The 21,517-nt window shown below is 39.5% G+C and overlaps 1 protein-coding gene across 5 annotated transcripts in view; it reads left to right on the forward strand.

The window, feature by feature from the left end:
* LOC309618397 (uncharacterized protein) overlaps nucleotides 1–21,517 on the forward strand; it is a gene marked incomplete at its 5' end in the record, with an annotated part of 132,484 nt that overhangs the window by 1,478 nt on the left and 109,489 nt on the right. For all 5 annotated transcript variants that reach the window (XR_014238447.1, XR_014238448.1, XR_014238449.1 and 2 more), the window contains one exon: nucleotides 148–198. Coding sequence is in view for 2 of the 5 variants with exons in the window: in XM_082372099.1 (XP_082228225.1) it covers nucleotides 148–198 (51 nt within the window). The remainder of the gene's footprint in view (nucleotides 1–147; nucleotides 199–21,517) is intronic.

A 21,517-nucleotide genomic window follows, 5' to 3' on the forward strand; every position in this document is an offset into this window, starting at 1 on the left:
TTTGTTTGTTTATGTCTCCATGAGCTTCACTAATGTAAGTCTTCCCGAGAAATTAGGCTTCTGGGTCAGTAAGTCTGTCTTAGTCTGTTTGGGCTGCAGTAAGATATAGCCTGGATGGCTTATAAACAACAAATTTATTTCTCACAGTTCAGAAGCCTGGGAAGTCCAAGATCAAGGTGTCAGCAGATTTGGTGTCTGGTGAGTTCTGCTTCCTGGTTTATAGACAATGTTGTCTCCGGCTGTGTCCTCACATGGTTGGAGAGTGGTGGAGCCCTTTGGAAACACTTTTATAAGGGCACTAATCGCCGTCATGAGGGCTCTGTCTTAATGCCTTAATCATCTACCCCCACCTGCTTATACTATCACATCGGGGGTAGAATTTCAACGTATGGATTTTGTGGGGGACACAAAAATTCTGTCTGTAGCAAAGGCTGAAGCCAAGCTCTGGGCTGTAATAAGTTTTTCAAGGAGACTTATTTGTATAATATTCATATATTGTATCATTCCAACTACAACATGGATATTTTTATTTTAAACTTTAAAATTTATGAGAATTTAGGAAACAGAAAAAAGAGACTCAATCTCACATAATCCAGCTACCACCACAATGAGGCATCAATATGTTTTAGTACATTGATAATTTTAGTACATTTGGAAATTTAGTACATTTATGTACCTTAAATATTTTACTGAGTTTTATGACCCAGGAATCCTTTCATGTGTTTGTTGGCCTTCTGTATATCTTCTTTGGAGAAATGTCTATTTAGGTCTTCTGCCCATTTTTGGATTGGATTGTTTGTTTTTTTGATACTGAGCTGCATGAGCCACTTGTATAATTTGGAGATCAATCCTTTGTCAGTTGCTTTGTTTGCAAATATTTTCTCCTATTCTGGGGGTTGTCTTTTCATCTTGTTTATGTTTCCTTTGCTGTGCAAAAGCTTTTAAGTTTAAATAGGTCCCGTTTGTTTATTTTTGTTTTTATTTCCATTTCTCTGGGAGGTAGGTCAAAAAGGATCTTGCTGTGATTTATGTCATAGAGTGTTCTGCCTTTGTTTTCCTTTAAGTGTTTTATAGTGTCTGGCTTTACATTTAGGTCTTTAATCCATTTTGAGTTTATTTTTGTGTATGGTTTTAGGAAGTGTTCTAATTTCATTCTTTTACATGCAGCTGTCCAGTTTTCCCAGTACCACTTATTGAAGAGGCTGTCTTTTCTCCATTGTATATTCTTGCCTCCTTTGTCAAAGATAAGGTGACTGTATGTGCGTGGGTTTATCTCTGGGCTTTCTATCCTGTTCCATTGATCTGTATTTCTGTTTTTGTGCCAGTACCATACTGTCTTGATTACTGTAGCTTTGTAGTATAGTCTGAAGTCAGGGAGCCTGATTCCTCTAGCTCCGTTTTTCTTTCTCAAGATTGCTTTGGCTATTCAAGGTCTTTTGTGTTTCCATACAAACTGTAAAATTTTTTGTTCTACTTTTGTGAAAAATGCCATTGGTAGTTTGATATGGATTGCAGTGAATCTGTAGATTGCTTTGGGTAGTATAGTCATTTTCACAATGTTGATTCTTCCAATCCAAGAACATGGTATATCTCTCCATCTGTTTGTATCATCTTTAATTTCTTTCATCAGTGTCTTATAGTTTTCTGCATACAGGTCTTTTGTCTCCTTAGGAAGGTTTGCTGCTAGGTATTTTATTCTTTTTGTTGCAGTGGTAAATGGGATTGTTTCCTTAATTTCTCTTTCATATTTTTTATCATTAATGTATAGGAATACAAGAGATTTCTGTGCATTAATTTTGTATCCTGCTACTTTACCAAATTCATTGATTAGCTCTAGTAGTTTTCTGGTAGCATCTTTAGGATTCTTTATGTATAGGATCATGTCATCTGCAAACAGTGAGAGCTTTACTTCTTTTCTGATTTGGATTCCTTTTATTTCTTTTTCTTGTCTGATTTGCTGTGGCTGAAACTTGCAAAACTATGTTGAATAGTAGTGGTGAGAGTGGGCAACCTTGTCTTGTTCCTGATCTTAGAGGAAATGGTTTCACTTTTTCACCACTGAGAATGATGTTGGCTGTGGGTTTGTCATATATTGCCTTTATTATGTTGAGGTAGGTTCCCTCTATGCCCACTTTGTGGAGAGTTTTTATCATAAATGGGTCTTGAATTTTGTCAAATGCTTTTTCTGCATCTATTGAGATGATCATATGGTTTTTATTCTTCAGTTTGTTAATATGGTGTATCACATTGATTGATTTGCATATATTGAGGAATCCTTGCATTCCTGGAATACAACCCACTTGATCATGGTGTATGATCCTTTTAATGTGCTGTTGGATTCTGTTTGCTAGTATTTTGTTGAGGATTTTTGCTCTATGTTCATCAGTGAGATTGGCCTGTAGTTTTCTTTCTTTGTGACACCTTTGTCTGGTTTTGGTATCAGGGTGATGGTGGCCTCGTAGAATGAGTTTGGGAACGTTCCTCCCTCTGCTATATTTTGGAAGAGTTTGAGAAGGATAGGTGTTAGCTGTTCTGTAAATGTTTGACAGAATTTGCCTTTGAAGCCATCTGGTCCTGGGCTTTTGTTTGTTGGAAGATTTTTTATCACAGTTTCAATTTCATTGCTTGTGATTGGTCTGTTCATATTTTCTATTTCTTCCTTTTCAGTCTCAGAAGGTTGTGCTTTTCTACGAATTTGTCCATTTCTTCCAGGTTGTCCATTTTATTGGAATATAGTTGCTTGTAGTAATGTCTCATGATCCTTTGTATTTCTGCAGTGTCTGTTATTACTTCTCCCTTTTCATTTCTAGTTCTGTTGATTTGAGTCTTCTCCCTTTTTTTCTTGATGAGTCTGGCTAATGGTTTATCAATTTTGGTTATCTTCTCAAAGGACCAGCTTTTAGTTTTATTGATCTTTGATATTGTTTCCTTCATTTCTTTTTCATTTATTTCTGATCTGACCTTTATGATTTCTTTCCTTCTGCTAACTTTGGGGCTTTTTTTTCTTCTTTCTCTAATTGCTTTAGGTGTAAGGTTAGGTTGTTTATTTGAGATGTTTCTTGTTTCTTGAGGTAGGATTGTATTGCTATAAACTTCCCTCTTAGAACTGCTTTTGCTGCATCCCATAGGTTTGGGGTCGTCGTATTTTCATTGTCATTTGTTTCTAAGTATTTTTTGATTTCCTCTTTGATTTCTTCAGTGATCTCTTGGTTATTTAGTAGCATATTGTTTAGCCTCCATGTGTTTGTATTTTTTACAGTTGTTTCCTGTAATTGATTTCTAATCTCATAATGTGTGGTCAGAAAAGATACTTGGTACAATTTCAATCTTCTTAAACTTACCAGTGCTTGTTTTGTGACCCAAGATATGATCTATCCTGGAGAATGTTCCATGAACACCTGAGTAGAAGGTGTATTCTGTTGTTTTGGAATGGAATGTCCTATAAATATCAATTAAGTCTATCTGGTCTAATGTATTTTTAAAGCTTGTGTTTCCTTATTTATTTTCATTTTGGATGATCTGTCCATTAGTGAAAGCGGGGTATTAAAGTCCCCTACTATTATTGTGTTACTATCGATTTCTCCTTTTATGGCTGTTAGCATTTGCCTTGTGTATTGAGGTGCTCCTGTGTTGGGTGCATAAATATTTATGATTGTTATAACTTCTTGTTGGATTGATCGCTTGATCACTATGTAGTGTCCTTCTTTGTCTTTTGTAATAGTCTTCATTTTAAAGTCTATTTTGTCTGATACGAGTATTGCTACTCCAGCTTTCTTTTGATTTCAGTTCGCATGGAATATCTTTTTCCATCCCCTCACTTTCAGTCTGTATGTGTCCCTAGATCTGAAGTGGGTCTCTTGTAGACAGCATATACATGGGTCTTGTTTTTGTATCCATTCAGCCAGTCTATGTCTTTTGGTTGGAGCATTTAATCCATTTACATTTAAGGTAATTATCGATATGTATGTTCCTATTACCATTCTCTTAACTGTTTTGGGTTTGTTATTCTAGGTCTTTTCCTTCTCATGTGTTTTCTGCCTAGAGAAGTTCCTTTTGCATTTGTTGTAAAGCTGGTTTGGTGGTGCTGAATTCTCTTAACTTTTGCTTGCCTGTAAAGGTTTTAATTTCTCCGTTGAATCTGAATGAGATCCTTTTTTCTTTATTCTGCTCTGCGGCAGTTATTTCCACTATTCTATCTTCCAGGTCACTTATCTGTTCTTCTGCCTTAGTTATTCTCCCATTGATTTCTTCTAGTGTATTTTTAATTTCATTTTTTGTGTTGTTCATCATCGTTTGTTTGCTCTTTAGTTCTTCTAGGTCCTTGTTAATTGTTTCCTGTATTTTCTCCATTCTATTTCCAATATTTTGGATCATCTTTACTATCATTACTCTGAATTCTTTTTTAGGTAGACTGCCTTTTTCCTCTTCATTTGTTTGGTCTGGTGGGCTTTTACGTTGCTCCTTCATCTGCTGCGTATTTCTCTGTTGTCTCATTTTGTTTAACTTACTGTGTTTGGGTTTTCCTTTTCACAGCCTGCAGTTTCGTAGTTCCCGTTGTTTTTGGTGTCTGCCCCCAGTGGGTGAGGTTGGTTCAGTGGCTTGTGTAGGCTTCCTGGTGGAGGAGACTGGGTGCCTCTATTGTGTTGGGTGGGGCTGGATCTTGTCCTTCTGGTGGGCAAGGCTGCGTCCAGTGGTGTGTTTTGGAGTGTCAGTGGACTTAATATGATTTTAGGCAGCCTCTCTACTAATGGGTGGGATTGTGTTCCTGTCTTGCTAGTTGTTTGGCATGGGGCATCCAGCACTGGAGCTTGCTGGTCATTGAGTGGAACTGGGTCTTAGTGTTGAGACGAAGATCTCTGGGAGAGTTCTCGCCGATTGATATCATGTGGGACCAGGACGTTTCTGGTGGTCCAATGTCCTGCACTCGGCCCTCCCACCTCAGAGGCTCAGGCCCAACACCTGGCTAGAGCACCAAGACTCTGCCACCCACACGGCTCAGAAGAAAAGGAAGATAGAAAAAAACAAAACAACACAAAAACAAAATAACAAAAGCAAAAACAATTTAAAAAAATGAACAGACAGAACCCTAGGACAAATGGTCAAAGCAAACCTGTATAGACAAAATCACACAAAGAAGCATACACATACACATTCTTAAAAACAGTAAAAGGAAAAAATACATATATATATTTTTTAAAAAAAGAGAGAGCAACCAAACCAATAAACAAATCCACCAATGATAATAAGCACTAAATACTAAACTAGGAAAAACATAAAACCAGAAACAGATTAGATGCAGAAAGCAAACGCCAAATTTACAGTTGCTCCCAAAGTCCACCGCCTCAATTTTTGAAACATTCGTTGTCTAGTCAGGTGTTCTTCAGATGCAGTGTTTATCAGGCTGATTGCGGGGGTTTAATCTGCTGCTCCTGAGGCTGCCTGGAGAAATTTCCCTTTTTCTGTTCACCCAGCTCCTGGGCTTCAGCTTTGGTTTTGACCCTGCCTCTGTGTGTAGGCCATCCTCAGGAGTCTGTTCCCCACCCACACAGGAGGGGGTTAAAGCAACAGCTGATTAGGGCTCTCTTGCTCACTCAGGCTGGGGGGAGGGAGGGGTATGGTAGTCATAATTGGAATGCGGGGCTAGCCTGAGGAGGCAGAGGCCGGCATGGCATTGCAACACCTGAGGCACACCATGTGTTCTCCTGGGGAGCTTGTCCTTGGATCACGGTACCCTGGCAGTGCTGTGCTTCCCAGGCTCCCTGGGGGGTGTGGATAGTGACCTGCGCTTGCACACAGGATTCTTGGTGACAGTGTTAGTAGTTCAAGCTCGTCTCTGGGGTCCAAGCTTATAGCCATGGCTCACGCCTGTCCCTGGAGCTCACTTAGGCGGTGCTCTGCCTTCTAAGGAATGGGCATGCTGGGCAGGAATCCCCTCTCCTCGCGCACCTGGAAACAAAGGTCTCTTGCCTCTCTGGCAGGTCCACACTTTTTCCCACACTCCCTTCTGGCTAGCTGTGGCACAGTAGCCCCCTTCAGGCTGTCTTCACGTAGCCAACCCCACTCCTCTTCCTGGGGTCTGACCTCCGAAGCCTGAGCCTCATCTCCAAGCCGCCACCTGCCCTGGTGGGTGACCAGACAAGCCTCTCAGGCTGGTGAGTGCTGGTTGGTACCGATACTTTGTGTGGGAATCTCTCTGCTTTGTCCTCTGCACCCCTGTTGCTGCGCTCTCCTTCGTGGCTCCAAAGCATCCCTCCCCGCTAGTGAAGGGGCTTCCTAGTGTGTGGAAACTTTTCCTCCTTCACAACTCCCTCCCAGAGGTGCAGGTCCTGTGCCTATTCTTTTGTCTCTGTTTTTTCTTTTTCTTTTGCCCTACCCAGGTACGTGGGGATTTTCTTGCCTTTTGGGAAGTCTGAGGTCTTCTGCCAGCGTTCAGTATGTGTTCTGTAGGAGTTGTTCCATATGTAGATGTATTTTTGATGTATTTATGGGGAGGAAGGTGATCTCCATGTCTTACTCCTCCGCCATCTTGAAGGTCTCTGACCAAGGGGTTTAGTGTGAAGAAGCTGTCTCATTTTGTAGATCAGTATCATCAGCTCTCTGAAGAACCTTTACTAAAATTGATTGTGAGAATAGCTAAGTTAGGAGCAGTAACTTTGGTTTTAAATGCTACAAAGTAGAATAGTTTGTCTGGGTTGATACAGGACCCAAGCTCACGGTTGAACAATCACAGATGGCTATATGTGATCCAGACACACAGGAGGTTATTCTGGAAGGAACAACCAGCCTCATGGACTGGAGAAAAGCCACTGTAAAATGTGTTTATTCTGAGAAGGGGGACCACCCAACTCCCCCTATAATCACCATGTAGAGCACCCCAGATGAAGCAGCTGATATGCTTTATGCAAGCCATGTGGGACTGGTTTTATGATGACTGGGTTATTCACCTACTGAATGTGCATTACTCATTATGGTAGATGCTGTGATTAAGGGGGCCCCTGTTACATGGGCACTGCATATCATTCTTACTGCTGCAAAATCAAACAGTAGTCTGAGAAGTCCTATCAGATTGGCCATCTCAGCTTCCCAGTATGGGTCTTATTGAAACCAAGATCATTAGAGTAATTAACAAGAAAATGGGGGAGAGACAGAAGGGCGAGTCAAAGGGCTTGTCTCAGCAGAGGGGAAGTCTTTATATGGTTATTGAGAAATGGGGTGAATGTGGTGGACATTGATGGTGTTGAAACAAAAGTGTTGATACCGCACTATCAAAGTCTGGTGGATCAATGGGACCCACTGCTAGTCCCCCAACATTAAAAGTCCCCAAACAAGTCTGCTCTATTTACCTTAGTCTGGAAGAATTTAAAAAGCCAAAAGTCATAAATTACCCTGAGAACTCTTACCCACAATTGCTTGGGGTGATGAATCTTATTTTATTTTATTTATTTATTTTTGGCCACGCCACATGCATGTGGGATCTTAGTTCCCTGACCAGGGATCGAACCAGTGCTCCCTACAGTGGAAGCATGGAGTCTTAACCACTGGACTGCCAGGCAAGTCCCTGGGGTGATGGTTAGGTAGATTAATCAAGGTAAAGATTTACCAAGGGGCCAAGGTCTTCTGACCTGACTGCCAAGGCTATATGCACTTGTGTGGGTAAAGTGGTCAGCGGGTGGAGATATTTCTGGGACTCCTTTACAACAGAGTCCCATACACTGTGACATGGAAACCCACTTATAAAACCCTAATTTGGACTTTAATCAGATTGAGAAGTTATAGAAATGTAAGAGTTGATAGGGTTATAAAATTGGAAGGTTTTATGTAAAGAAATTGTCTCCTTTATCTGAAAGTTTCATGGGAATGAATATTATGTCTGACTGGGGAACACCTCCCCCAGGGAGGTATTGTAAAACCAGAATCTGTTGATGAAGTTGTAACGGAGGCTACAGCTAGGAATGTAAGGGTCGTGAGATTAAGGTGAAAGTTCGAAGGGGAGCTGGTATGTTTGAACAAGCTTTATGTGAAGTGGTTGGACAATAGCTGCATGTATTATGGGGGTAGACATTTCACCTACCAAGTTTTGTAAAACGGAATGCATTTGAACCTTCCCTTCAAGCAATATTATTTGGATATGCTAAATGGGAACCAATAAGATGGCCTGAGTTCAAACAGTATAGAGTACAAACTGGAGTGCTGACATGGACAAATTCTCTGTGCAATAGCTGTGTGTGGAGCATAGATTGGGGCTTATAGCAAAAGCCTGTGAGCACCTCCTAGCATTGAGTACTAGGACTTTAGCGAATTGCCATCTGAGGGGCAATTACTAGCTTGCTGTCAAACAGTAATCAAAACTACCCCTATGACTGAAGGATAGAAAATAATCTTGAAACCAGAAATGCCTTTGATGTCTCGGATGATGTCAGAAAAACAGTCTGTCGGGGAGGGCAATGCACAGAAGAGTTCCATAACAAAATGGAAATGGTTTATACAGCATCATGCTACCTGTGGAATGCAAGGATCATGTACTCACAAGCGGGGAGCCTTTTTTCCCCTAGGACTGACTTTGAAACTGTGTGAGGAGCCACAAGATTCTGTCATCACTTGGACAGTGCCTTATAAACAGTTCTCAACTGACCAACAAAGAGCTGCTTGGTTTATGGATGGCAGTTGTAAGGTAAATGGATAACATCCTGTTTGGAAGGCCACCACTCTGATCAAAGAAAGTAAATAACAAATCAGTTAGGTGGGCTGAATTTCATACTGTTTTCCTAGCAGTGGTGGGAGAATTGAACAATGATAAAAGCTCCTATGTTTTGATCTTTACCAACTCATGGATGATGGCCAATGAAGGGCAATGGAAACCTGATCTATTAAAGGGATGCCTGTATGGGGCACAACTCTGTGGAAATCACTATGGATATTTGAGGGATACATTAAGGTACAACATGTCAGTGCCCATCAGAAGAACTACCTTCCTGGACATTTTGAATATTTTTTTGTGGATACTCTGGGTCCTATTAAAATCCTCTGAAGCATGTTGATTTTTTTTTTTTTCCCCAGCACTCAGTCATCCTGGTTGGATTGAGACTGCAATCTATCTTGCCCTTTTTTTCCCCATGGGTTCCAGTGTCAGGACAATTCTGTCCTTCATCTGTGCTACTCAGGGATTAGTCTTTGACTTGTGCTTTGCTTTATATTGTGGTTCAGTTCTCAAGGACTTTGCTATGCTGCTTTGGGGTGTTCTGTATATGTGTACCTCTGAAATGAGCCCTAGATGTATGCTGTTTCATACACAGAAATAGAACCCTTTTTCCAGTTCTCTTCTCTTGGATTCTCCTCAACTTCCTGCCTCTGTTCTGCAGCTAGAATGATGGGGTTTCTCTAAGGAATTTTAGTTGCCTGTGACACAGCAAGAGAAAAACAGAGAGGAAAGGATGGAGATTTCTCCTCCACAACTCTGAACTCCAGGGACTTGTTTTCTCAGTCCTCTGTCTACAAAGACAGGGTTTCTCTAGGAGTTTTAGTTGCCCATGCTGCCACTGCCACAGCTTCACTTGGGCACCCACCCTCAAGTAAAACACACACACACACAAGGGGAAACTCACTCCTGTATGGGCCCCTTCTCCAAGTTTGACTCTTCTTCCCAATATTGCTTTTGTTTACTTTTTGTTCAGGTAGTTGCTTTTTGTATTTTATCCAGAGTATTTAGTTATAATCAGCAGTTAGGACAGGCTTTAGTGGACTACACCTTCTTGGCTGGCACTGGAATCTCTAAATATGTGTTTCTTAAATTAGCTATTTAATGTCTGTCTCTACCATTATATGCAATGTCAGCAGGGACTATTTTGATTTTGTTTATTACTGTATCCCCATGCCTAATATAGTTCTTGGCATATACTAAGTAGCCAATAAATATTTATTTAATAAGTGAATGAATGGACCCTTTTCAGACCTTATTTTACTTGACATTTTTGTAGCATTCTACACTGAGGATTGTTCTCACCTGGATTCTTTCTTCCCTTGGCTTCCATATTACTATATTCTACTGGTTTCCCCACTTCTCTACCATTTATTTCTTTATAGGCAAGTTGCTACTTCTTTATGATCCTTACAGTTTCAGAAAATGCTTTTAAAATGGGGACACCTACATAGTCAGCCCACAGAGGCATAAGTACAACCTCAGTAATAAATGTTCAGTCATCACTTCACTGTCCTAGAACAGAGTAGATATCTGTTAACTGCATGGTGGCACTCCTTTGCTGTCCTCTTGTTACCTGTTATTAGGTCCTCTACAGCTCTTTTTCCGTACTTATCTAGCTTATTATTACTTTCCTATATATACTCTTGCTAGAATATAATTTTCAAAAAGTTAAAAACATGACTCACGGGACTTCCCTGGTGGTGCAATGGTTAAGAATCCGCCTGCCAATGCAGGGGACGTGGGTTCAAGCCCTGGTGCGGGAAGATCCCACATGCCACAGAGCAACTAAGCCTGTGCGCCACAACTACTGAGCCTGTGCTCTAGAGCCCGCGTGTCACAACTACTGAAACCCGTGTGCCTAGAGGCTATGCTCTGCAACAAGAGAAGCCACCGCGGGGCTTCCCTGGTGGCACAGTGGTTAAGAATCCACCTGCCAATGCGGGGGACACGGGTTCGAGCCCTGGTCCGGGAAGATCCCACATGCCACAGAGCGGCTAAGCCCGTGCGCCACAACTACTGAGGATGTGCTCTAGAGCCTGTGAGCCACGACTGAAGCCTGTGTGCCTAGAGCCCGTGCTCCGCAACAGGAGAGGCCACCTCAGTGAGAAGCCCACGCACCACAACAAAGAGTAGTCCCCGCTCGCCACAAGTAGAGGAAGCCCACACGCAGCAACGAAGACCCAACGCAGCCAAAAAAATAAACAAATAAATAAATTAATAAAAAAAAAAAAAGAGAAGCCACCGCAATGAGAAGCCTGTGCACTGCAATGAAGAGTAGCCCCCACTCGCTGCAACTAGAGAAAGCCTGTGCGCAGCAACGAAGACCCAACGCAGCCAAAAATAAATACATAAATAAATTTATTTTAAAAAATGACTCATTCAAACATAAAAGAAAAATATTTCAAATATTTTATTCAATTCACTCATTAGTGAGAGAACATATAAGCTATTAAGACTGGTTCGAAGAAAAATTCGAGGAATAGAATTTAAATAGTCAAAGGAATGCTGAGATAAATTTATCAATAGATGCAAATTCCTACAAGGCTGAAGACATAATATTTGAGGTTATGTTTTTCACCAGATGGAAAACAATTAAATCTCTACTAAGAGATTTGTATTTGTATTGTTAAGGACAGGAATCATTTGCACTGTTCTCTGATAGGAAGAGCAGTTGCTTTGTTATGTTACCTACAAGTTAACCACTACCCTATAAAGTCATAAAATAGTCAATAGAAAGTCAAATTAAGATGCACACCCCTACATAATCAGATAATTTCCAGAGGGTCTGCTAAATTACATCCTGCATTCCATTGAAAAGACCCCAGTAGTCCAAGTTTTGGATATTTTTTCTTAATACTCTTTACAATAGACAAGAAAACTTTCCTTTTTCCTTTGTATCTGTCCCTTTCCCTCATAGAATGATTTTTCCTTTCCTCGTGTCCAGTCGTATCTCTTTCTTTAAATCTTGGCCCCAGCTTGTTTCCTTTGAACACAGATTTTTTTTTCCACCTTTATGTGACATGGCTGATCCTCAGCTGTTCATTCCCTAAACATTTGGAGAGTAATTTGGAGTGTTAAGTTTTCATTATGGGGGATAGTAAGATGGTATTATTTTTATTAAAAATGGCCATTATTGGTTTGACATATGTATATTATATTCCCAGTTTTACTTTAAGCTCTGGTATAAACTACAGTTGATCTTTGTTAAACAGAAGTTGTATTTGCTAATTCAGGGATGGTAAATATTGATACATAGCACTTGTGCTACCACTTTACCTGCCCATAACTATGGCAGCTTATTGACACTTGATGTCAAACTCATTCTTTTTTTTTTAATTGAAATATATTTGACATACAATATTATGTTAGTTTCAGTTGCAACTCATTTATTTTATAACTGGAGATTTGTACCTCTTAATCCCCTTCACCTGTCTCACCCACCTGCTCACCTACCCCCTTTAACCACCTGATTGTTCTCTGTATCTATGAGTCTGTTTTCATTTTGTTTTATTTGTTTTGTTTTTTAAATTCCACATATAAGTCAGATCATACAGTATTTGTCTTTCTCTGACTTATTTCACTTAGCATAATACCCTCCAGATCCATCTATGTTACTGCAAATGACAAAATTTCATTCTTTTTTATGGCTGAGTAGTATTCCATTGTGTATCAATGCTATATCTTTATCCATTCATCTATCAGTGGACACTTTGGTTGCTTCCATATCTTGGCTATTATAAATAATGCTACAGTGAACGTGAGTGTGCATGTATCTTTTCTAATTAGTGTTTTTGTTTTCTTCAGCTAAATACTCAGAAGTGAAATTGCTTGATCCTATGGCAGTACTATTTTTAATTTTTTGAGGACCCTCCATACTGTTTTCTAAACAAACAGTGCTGGAGGGTTCCCTTTTCTCCCTGTCCTCACTGACACTTGTTATTTGTTGCCTTTTTTTTTTTTTAAATAGCATTTACTTTTTTTTTTTTTTTTTTTTAACTTTTGGGTTTATTTATTTATGGCTGTGTTGGGTCTTCGTTTCTGTGCGAGGGCTTTCTCCAGCTGCGGCAAGTGGGGGCCACTCTTCATCGCGGTGCGCGGGGCCTCTCACTGTCGTGGCCTCTCTTGCTGCGGAGCACAGGCTCCAGACGCGCAGGCTCAGCAGATTGTGGCTCACGGGCCCAATCGCTCCGCGGCATGCGGGCTCCTCCCAGACCAGGGCTCGAACCCGTGCCCCCTGCATCGGCAGGCAGATTCTCAACCACTGCGCCACCAGGGAAGCCCCTTGTTGCCTTTTTGATGATAGCCATTCTGACAGGAAGGAGGCGGTATCTCATTGTGGTTTTAATTTGCATTTCCCTGATGATAAGTGATATTGAGCATCTTTTCATGTGTCTGTTGGCCACCTGTATGTCTTCTTTGGAAAAATATCAATTCAGGGACTTCTGTGCATTTTAAAATCAGGTTGTTTGTTGTTTTTGATGTTGAGTTGTATTGGTTCTTTGTAAATTTTAGATATTAACTCCATATTGGATATATCATTTGCAAATATATTCTCCCATTCAATAGTCTGCATTGTGTTTTGTTGATAATTTCCTTCACTGTGCAAAAACTTTTTTAAAAGTTTGATGTAGTCCTGTTTATTTTTGCTTTTGTTGCTCTTGCCTGAGGAGACAGATCCAAAAATATTGCTAAGACCAGTGTCAAAGAGCATACTGCCTATGTTTTCTTCTAGGAGTTTTATGGTTTAAGGACTTAGACTTAAGACTGTATCCATTTTGAGTTTATTTTGTATATGGTATGAGGCAGTAATCCAGTTTGATTCTTTTGCTTGTAGTTGTCCAGTTTTCCCAACACCATTTATTGAAGAGGCTGTCTTTTTCCCATTGTATATTTTTGCTTCCTTTGTCATAGATTAATTGACCATATAAGCATGAGTTCATTTCTGGGCTCTCTGTTCTGCTCCGTTGATCTATGTGTCTGTTTTTTTGCCAGTACCATACTATTTTGATAATTGTAACTTTATAGTGTAGTTTGAAATCAGGAAGCATGATATCTCCAGCTTTGTACTTTTTTATCAAGATTGCTTTGGCTATTGGAATTGTTTTGTGTTTCCATACAAATTTTAGAATTGTTTGTTCTAGTTCTGTGAAAAATGTCATTGGTATTTTGATAGGGATTGCATTGAATCTGTAGGTTGCCTTGGTATGGTCATTTAAACAATATTAATTCTTCCAGTTCATGAGCATGGTATATATTTCCATTTGTTTGCATTGTCTTCAGTTTTTTTCATCTGTGTCTTACAGTTTTCAGAGTATAAGCTTTTTGCCACTTGGGTTAGATTTATTCCTAGGTATTTTATTCTTTTTGATGTAACTGTAGATGGGATTGTTTTGTTAATTTCTCTTTCTGAAAGTTCATTGTTAGTGTATAGAAATGCAACAGAATTCTGTATATTAATTTGGTATCTCGCTGTTTTACTGAATTCATTTATTAGATCTAACAGTTTTTTTGGTAGACAATCTTTAGGATTTTCTATACAGTATCATGTCATCTGCAGGAAGTGACAGTTTTACTTCTTTACTTCTAGTTTGGATTAAAAAAAATTTTTTTTTGTTTGATTGCTATGGCTAGCCCTTACAATACCATGTTGAATAAAAGTGGTGAGAGTGGGCATCCTTGTTCCTGCTCTTAGAGAAAATGCTTTCAGCTTTTCACTTTAGAGTATGATGTGGCTGTGGGTTTGTCATACATGGCTTTTTTTTTTTTTTTTTGGGTGTGTTGGGTCTTCATTTCTGTGCGAGGGCTTTCTCTAGTTGCAGCAAGCAGGGGCCACTCTTCATCGCGGTGCGCGGGCCTCTCACTGTCACGGCCTCTCTTGTTGTGGAGCACAGGCTCCAGACGCGCAGGCTCAGTAGTTGTGGCTCACGGGCCTAGTTGCTCCATGGCATGTGGGATCTTCCCAGACCGGGGCTGGAACCCGTGTCCCCTGCATTGGCAGGCAGATTCTCAACCACTGCACCACCAGGGAAGCCCCATACATGGCTTTTATTATGTGAAGGTATGTTCCCGCTATACCCAGTCTCTTTGGACGTTGAATTTTGTCAAAAGCTTTTTCTGCATCTATTGAGATGATTGTATGATTTTTATTCTTCAGTTTGTTAATTTGGTATATCACATTGATTGACTTGTGGCTATTGAACCATCTTTGCATTTCTGGGATAAATCTCACTTGATCATGGTATATGATCCTTATAATGTATTGTTGAATTCGGTTTACTGATGTTTTGAGGATTTTTGCATCTATGTTCATCAGTGATATTGGCTTGTAATTTTCTTTTTTGTGTGGTGTCTTTGTCTAGTTTTGGTATTGGGGTGATACTGACCTCATAGAATGAATTTGGAAGCATGCCTTCCTCTTCAATTTTTCGGAAAAGTTTTAGAAGGACAGGAGTTAACTCTTCTATAAATGTTTTGTAGACTACACCTGTGAAGCTGTCTGGTCCTGGATTTTTGTTTGTTGGGAGTTTTTTTAATTACTGATTCAATTTCCTTACTAGTAATTGTCTGTTCATATTTGCTATTTCTTTCTTCTCAATTCAATCTTGGGAGAGTATATGTTTCTAGGAATTTGTCCATTTCTTCTGGGTTGTCCATTTTACTGGTATATAATTGTTCATAGTACAGTTGACCCTTGAGCAACACATGTTTGAACTGCATGTGTTCACTTACGTACAGATTTTTTCAATAAATACATACTATGGTACTACACAATTCATAGTTGGTTGAATCCATGGATGTGGAACTGTGGATACAGTGGGCTAACTATAAAGTTATATGCAGATTTTTAACTGTGTGACGGGTTGGCACCCCTACCCCCGCGTTATTCAACTATAATCTCATGATTATTTGTATTTCTGTATTGTCAGTTGTAATTTCTCCTCTTTTTTTTTTTTAATAAAATAGCTTGCCTATTTTAGAAAGTATTTATTTATTTATTTATTTATTTGGCTGCGTTGGGTCTTAGTTTCATCATGCGGGACCTTTGTTGCAACATATGGGATCTTTTCATTGCGGTGTGTGGGCTCTTTGTTGTGATGCGCGGGCTTCTCTCTAGTTGTGGCACATGGGCTCCAGAGCACCCGGGCTCAGTAGTTGAGGCATGCGGGCTCTCTAGTTGTGATATGTGGGCTCTAGAGCCTGCGGGTTCAGTAGTTGTGGCATGCAGGCTTAGTTGCCCCATGGCATGTGGGATCTTAGTTCCCCAACCAGGGATCAAACCTGTGTCCCCTGCATTGGTAGGTGGATTCTTAACCACTAGACCACCAGGGAAGTCCCTCTCCTCTTTCATTTCTGATTTGATTTACTTGGGCCCTCTCAAGGGCCCATGATGAGTCTGGCTAAAGATTTGTCGATTGTGCTTATCTTTTCAGAGAATGAGCTCTTAGTTTCATTCAGTTTTTTTCCTATTGTTGGTCTCTATTGCATTTATTTCTGCTCTGATCTTTATTATTTCTTTCCTTTTACTAACTTTGGGTTTTGATTGTTTGTCTTTTTCTAGTTTCTGTAGTTGTAAGTTTAGATTGTTTGAGATTTTTCTTGTTTCTTGAAGTAGCTTTGTCTCACTGTAAACTTCCCTCTTAGAACTGCTTTTGCGGCATCTTATAGATTTTGGATCATTGTTTCCATTTTCACTATCACCAGGTGTTTTTTGATTACCTATTTGATTTGTTCAGTGACTCATTGATTGTTTAGTAGCATGTTGTTTAGATTCCACTTGGGTTTTTTTGTTTTGTTTTTTTGTTTTTGTTTTTTTGCAGTTTTTTTCTTGTAGTTGATTTATAGTCTCATACCATGTGGTTGGAAAACACGCTTGATATTATTTTGATCTTCTTAAATTTATTGAGACCTGTTTTGTGACTTCGCATGTGATATATCCTGGAGAATGTTTCATGTGCACTTGAAAATAATGTGTATTCTGCTGTTTTGGATGAAATGTTCTCTATATATCTATTAATACCTACATTAATGGCATTAATAGATATATTAATATCTATATTGATGTTGGTCTGATATGTCATTTAAGGCCAGTGCTTCCTTATTGATTTTCTGTCTGGATGATCTGTCCATTGATGTAAGTGGGGTGTTAAAGTCCCATAATGTTATTGTCAATTTCTCCCTTTACATTTGTTAGTATTTGCTTTATGTTTTTAGGTGTTCCTATGTTGGATGCGCATATATTTACAATTGTTATATCTTCTTGTTTCCCTTTACCATTATGTAATGTCCGTCTTTGTCTCTTTACCTCAAAACAATCTTTGTTTTAAAGTCTATTCTGTCTGATATAAGTATTGCTACCCCAGCTTTATTTTCGTTTCCATTTGCGTGGAATACCTTTTGCCATTCCCTTTCAGTCTGTGTGTGTCTTCAGATCCGAAGTGAGTCTCTTGTAGGCAGCATATATATGGTTCTTTTTTTAAAAAAATCCATTTACCCACTCTGTATCTTTTGGTTTTTAAAAAATATTTATTTATTTGGCTGCATCAGGTCTTAGTTGTGGCACACAGGATCTTCGTTGCAGCACATGGGCTCTTCATTGCAGCATACAGGCTTCTCTCTAGTTGTGGCACACGGGCTCAGTAGTTGCGGCATGTGGGCTCTCTAGTTGTGGCGCACAGACTCCGGAGCACGTGGGCTCAGTAGTTGTGGCGCTTACCCACTCTGTATCTTTTGATTGGAGCATTTAGTCTATTTATATTTAAAGTAATTATTAATAAGTATGTACTTATTGCCATTTTGTTAATTGTTTTGGAGTTGTTTTTGTAGTTCTTTTTTGTTCCTTTCTTCTTTTGCTCTCTGCCCTTGTGATTTGATGATTATCTTTAGTGTTATGTTTGGATTCCTTTTCTTTTTTGTGTGTATACCTATTATAGATTTTTGGTTTGTGGTTACCATGAGTTTTATATACGTAACTCTTCCCCCCATATATATATATATATATATATATACACACACACACACGTATATATATGAGACTGTTTTACGTTAATGATGTCTTAAGTTCAAACACATTCTAACAATTCACTGCTTTTACCCCTTCCTCATGTTTAATGTTTTTGACATCATACTTTACATATTTATTGTGGATAAAGATGATTTTACTACTTTTGTCTTTTAACCTTCCTAGTAGTTTTATAAGTGGTTGATCTACCTTTTCTGTATGTTTGCCTTTACCGGTGAGTTTTTTTGTTTCATAATTTTCAAGTTTCTAATTGTGGCCTTTCCTTTTCTGCTTAGAGAAGTCCCTTTAACGTTTCTTGTATAGCCAGTTTAGTGGTGCTGAACTCTTTTAGCTTTGCTTCTCTGTAAAACTCTTTATCTTTCCTTCAAGTCTGAATGATAACCTTGCTGGGTAGAATATTCTTGGTTGTAGTGTTTTTTTCCTTGCTGAGTAGAGTATTCTTGTTTGTAGGTTTTTTCCTTTCATCACTTTGAATATAACATGCCACTCCCTTCTGGCCTGCAACGTTTCTGCTGAAAAGTCAGCAATAGCCTTATGGGATTTTCCTTGTATGTAACTATTTACTTCTGTCTTGCTGCTTTTAAGATTGTTTCTTTATCTTTAATTTTTGCCATTTTAATTATAATGTATCTTGGTGTGGACCTCTTGGGTTCATCTTTTTGGGCCTCTCTTTACTTCCTGGACCTGGATGTCTGTTTCCTTTCCCAGGTTAGGGATGTTTTCAGCTATTATTTCTTCAAAAAAGTTCTCTGCCTCTTTCTGTCTCTCTTCTCCTTCTGGGACCCCTATAATGCAAGTGTTAGTACACTTGATCTGAGGTCTCTTAAACTATCATCAATTTTTAAAATTCTTTCTTCTTTTCTCTGTTCAGCTTGGGTGATTTCCACTACTCTGTCTTCCAGATCACTGATCCATTTCTCCTTATTATCTAATCTACTCTTGATTCCTTCTGGTGTAATTTTTATTTCAATTATTGTATTCCTCAGCTTGTTTGGTTGTTCTTTATATTTTCTGACTCTGTTGAAATTCTCATTGTGTTCATCCATTCTTCTCCCAAGTTTGGTGATCATCTTTATGATCATTACCTTTAACTCTTTATCTAGTCGATTGCTTATCTTCATTTTGCTCAGTTTTTCTGGGGTTTTATCTTGTTTCTTCATTTGGAACATATTCTTCTGTCTCTTCATTTTGCCCAATTCTCTGTTCATTTCTAAATGCTAGGTAGGGTGGTTATATTTCCTGACCTTTAAAAAGTGGCTTTATGTAAGAGACGTACTATGGGACCCAGCAGCATGCTCTCCTTGGTCACCAGAGTTACATGCTCTAGCAGTGCCCCCTTAATGGGTTGTGTGCACCCTCCTCTTATGGTGGAGCTGACTGCTGTAAGCGTGCTAGTAAGCGGGGCTGGCCCCTCCCCAGTTGGCTATGAGGTCATCCCTTGTGCTGTGGCTTCAAGGCCTGCTGGAAGGTGAGGTAGGCTTCCAGTGTGGTTGGCTGTCTAGCCTGAGGAGGTGCAGGACTGGTACTGGCCTGCTGGAGGATGGGGCCAGGTCCCTGTGCAGCTGTTTGCACAGCCTGGGGGCTTCAGGGCTGGTGCTAGCCGCTGGTGGGCGGGGCTGGGCCCCTGGCTCTAAATAGGCTGGAGGGAGGATTCCAAAATGGCGCTTGCCAACATAGTGTTATCATGGTAGAAGGAGCTCCCAAAAATATGTTGCCACTGTCTCCAGCCCTAGGGTGAGTCCCAGTTGCCTCCTGCCTCTCTGGTAGGTTCTTCAAGATCAGAAAGTAGGTGTGACCCAGGCTCTTTTCAAACTACTGCCTCTGTACTGGGACTCAGAGTGTGCGAGATTTTGCATGTGCCCTTTAAGGGCGAAATCTCTGTTTCCTATAGCCCTGTGGCTCTCCTGAACATAAGCCCTCCTGGTTTTCAAAGCTAGATGTTCTGCAGGCTTGCCTTCCCAGTGCAGAGCCCCTGGGCTGGGGGGCCTGATGTGGGGCTCAGACACCTCACTCTTTAGGGAGTACCTCTACAATTGTAGTACTCTACCCAGTTGTGGGTCACTAACCCCCAGGGTGTGAGTCCTGACTATACTGCATCTCTGCCCCTCCTACTCATCTCATTGTGTTTCCTTCTTTATGTCTTTAGTTGTGGAAGATCTTTTCTGCTAGTCTTCAGGTTGTTCTCATAGATAGTTGTTATGTAAGTAGTTGTAATTTTGGTGTGTCTGTGGGAGGAGGTAAGTTCAGATTCCTCCTACTTCAGCCTCTTGGCCACCTCTTATATCAGTCTCATTCTTGCTCATCCTAAGATTCCTTCTTAACGCAAAATTCCAAGCATTAACTATAACTCAGTTGAAGTTGGTACAAGTTGGCCATGTTTCCTAAAATGAATGCTTTTAGGAAAAATGTCATAGAGCAATCTGGTTGTAGAACTTGTGTATAGGGAGGCAATTTTTGTCTCTCTCCCAAAATAAAAATATCTTTTGGGAATTGTTCCAAGGAAATTAGTTGTATGAAGTTGATTATCTTTATAATCTTAAAAAGTATGTTTTCTTTTGCTTTTTTAAAGCTAAAAGTCCAAAGTATCAAAGTAGATACATTCCTTATATAAAAATTTATTTCCATCATGTGGCTCACTCTTTTACCTCCAGGAAAATAAAGATATGGATTTATTAACCTATTTTCAATTTTTTTTGTTTGCAACTTCACAACTTTTGTTTGTGGTACCTGTGCTTTGTCTTGAAAATACCTTCTCCCTCTGCCCCAACAGTGGGTGGCTAGGGGATAGCATAAAATAGAAGACATCCCTCCCTATTGCACATGGACCCTATATATAGGGTCCCCTGGTTAAGGCTGGGGGGACTCTTGGTACATTCTCAGATCCCTGTTCAGGAGGGGGATGGGTGACTGGGGTAGCATTACATGTGAGAGCAGGACCTCCAGGGCAGCCACTCTGGTCCTGTGCTTCCTGGTCCTTTGTGGCTTTCTGGTACCACCTCTAGCCCCAGTCTTCCCTCACTGACATCCCCAATGCATCTTTTTAAATGTATTTATACTTGATCCTAAAGTAATGTGGTTTAGATGGAAAAATTATTTGGATTTATCAAACCTAGAGAGTTTTGTCACAGATCAAAGAAGGTTCAAAACCAGAAATTAGTTACCTTCTAAAGTAGAACTTTACAATAAACTTTAGATGCATCATATGTCCAAAGGAAGCTCTTCGTGTTTTATAAAGGGCAGTTCGGAATAGAAGATAGGAAGGGTCTATTGGCTTGTTTAATGTTTTCAGAGCTCTTGATATGTACCTAGAGTAATTATCAAAAACATCATCTGTAGTGCCAAACTCCCTGAATTCAGCTTGGAGAAATTGCTTAACCTTGCTCTTTCGTTGTTGCCTCATTGTAATGAGCTATAGTAAGGAATTTTTATTTATTAATTTACATAATTGTGAGCATTATACACATACATATATGCATGTATGTCTGCATACATAATACACACTCTCATGTATAGCACTTTAGTCTAAGAAAATGGTAAGCACTGTACATCTTATTTATTTATTTATTTATTTTTTTCATCTTATTTATTTATCATTACAAATTAAACTTAATACCATTCCTTAAATGTTTACCAGTTTCAGATCTTTTCTCATGGAAGAGTATTAAAATTTATGTAAATGTTTATATATCATAATTACATATTTTTTCTTTTTGTAAATAGGTTTCTTTTTTTTTTAAACATATTAATCTTTTTTTTAAATGTTTTTTTTTTAGAGATACCTTTTTTTAAAATTAATTAAT

The sequence above is a fragment of the Balaenoptera borealis genome (genome assembly GCF_965194805.1).
Source record: "Balaenoptera borealis genome assembly, chromosome: 20".
Classification (NCBI taxonomy): Eukaryota; Metazoa; Chordata; class Mammalia; order Artiodactyla; family Balaenopteridae; genus Balaenoptera; species Balaenoptera borealis.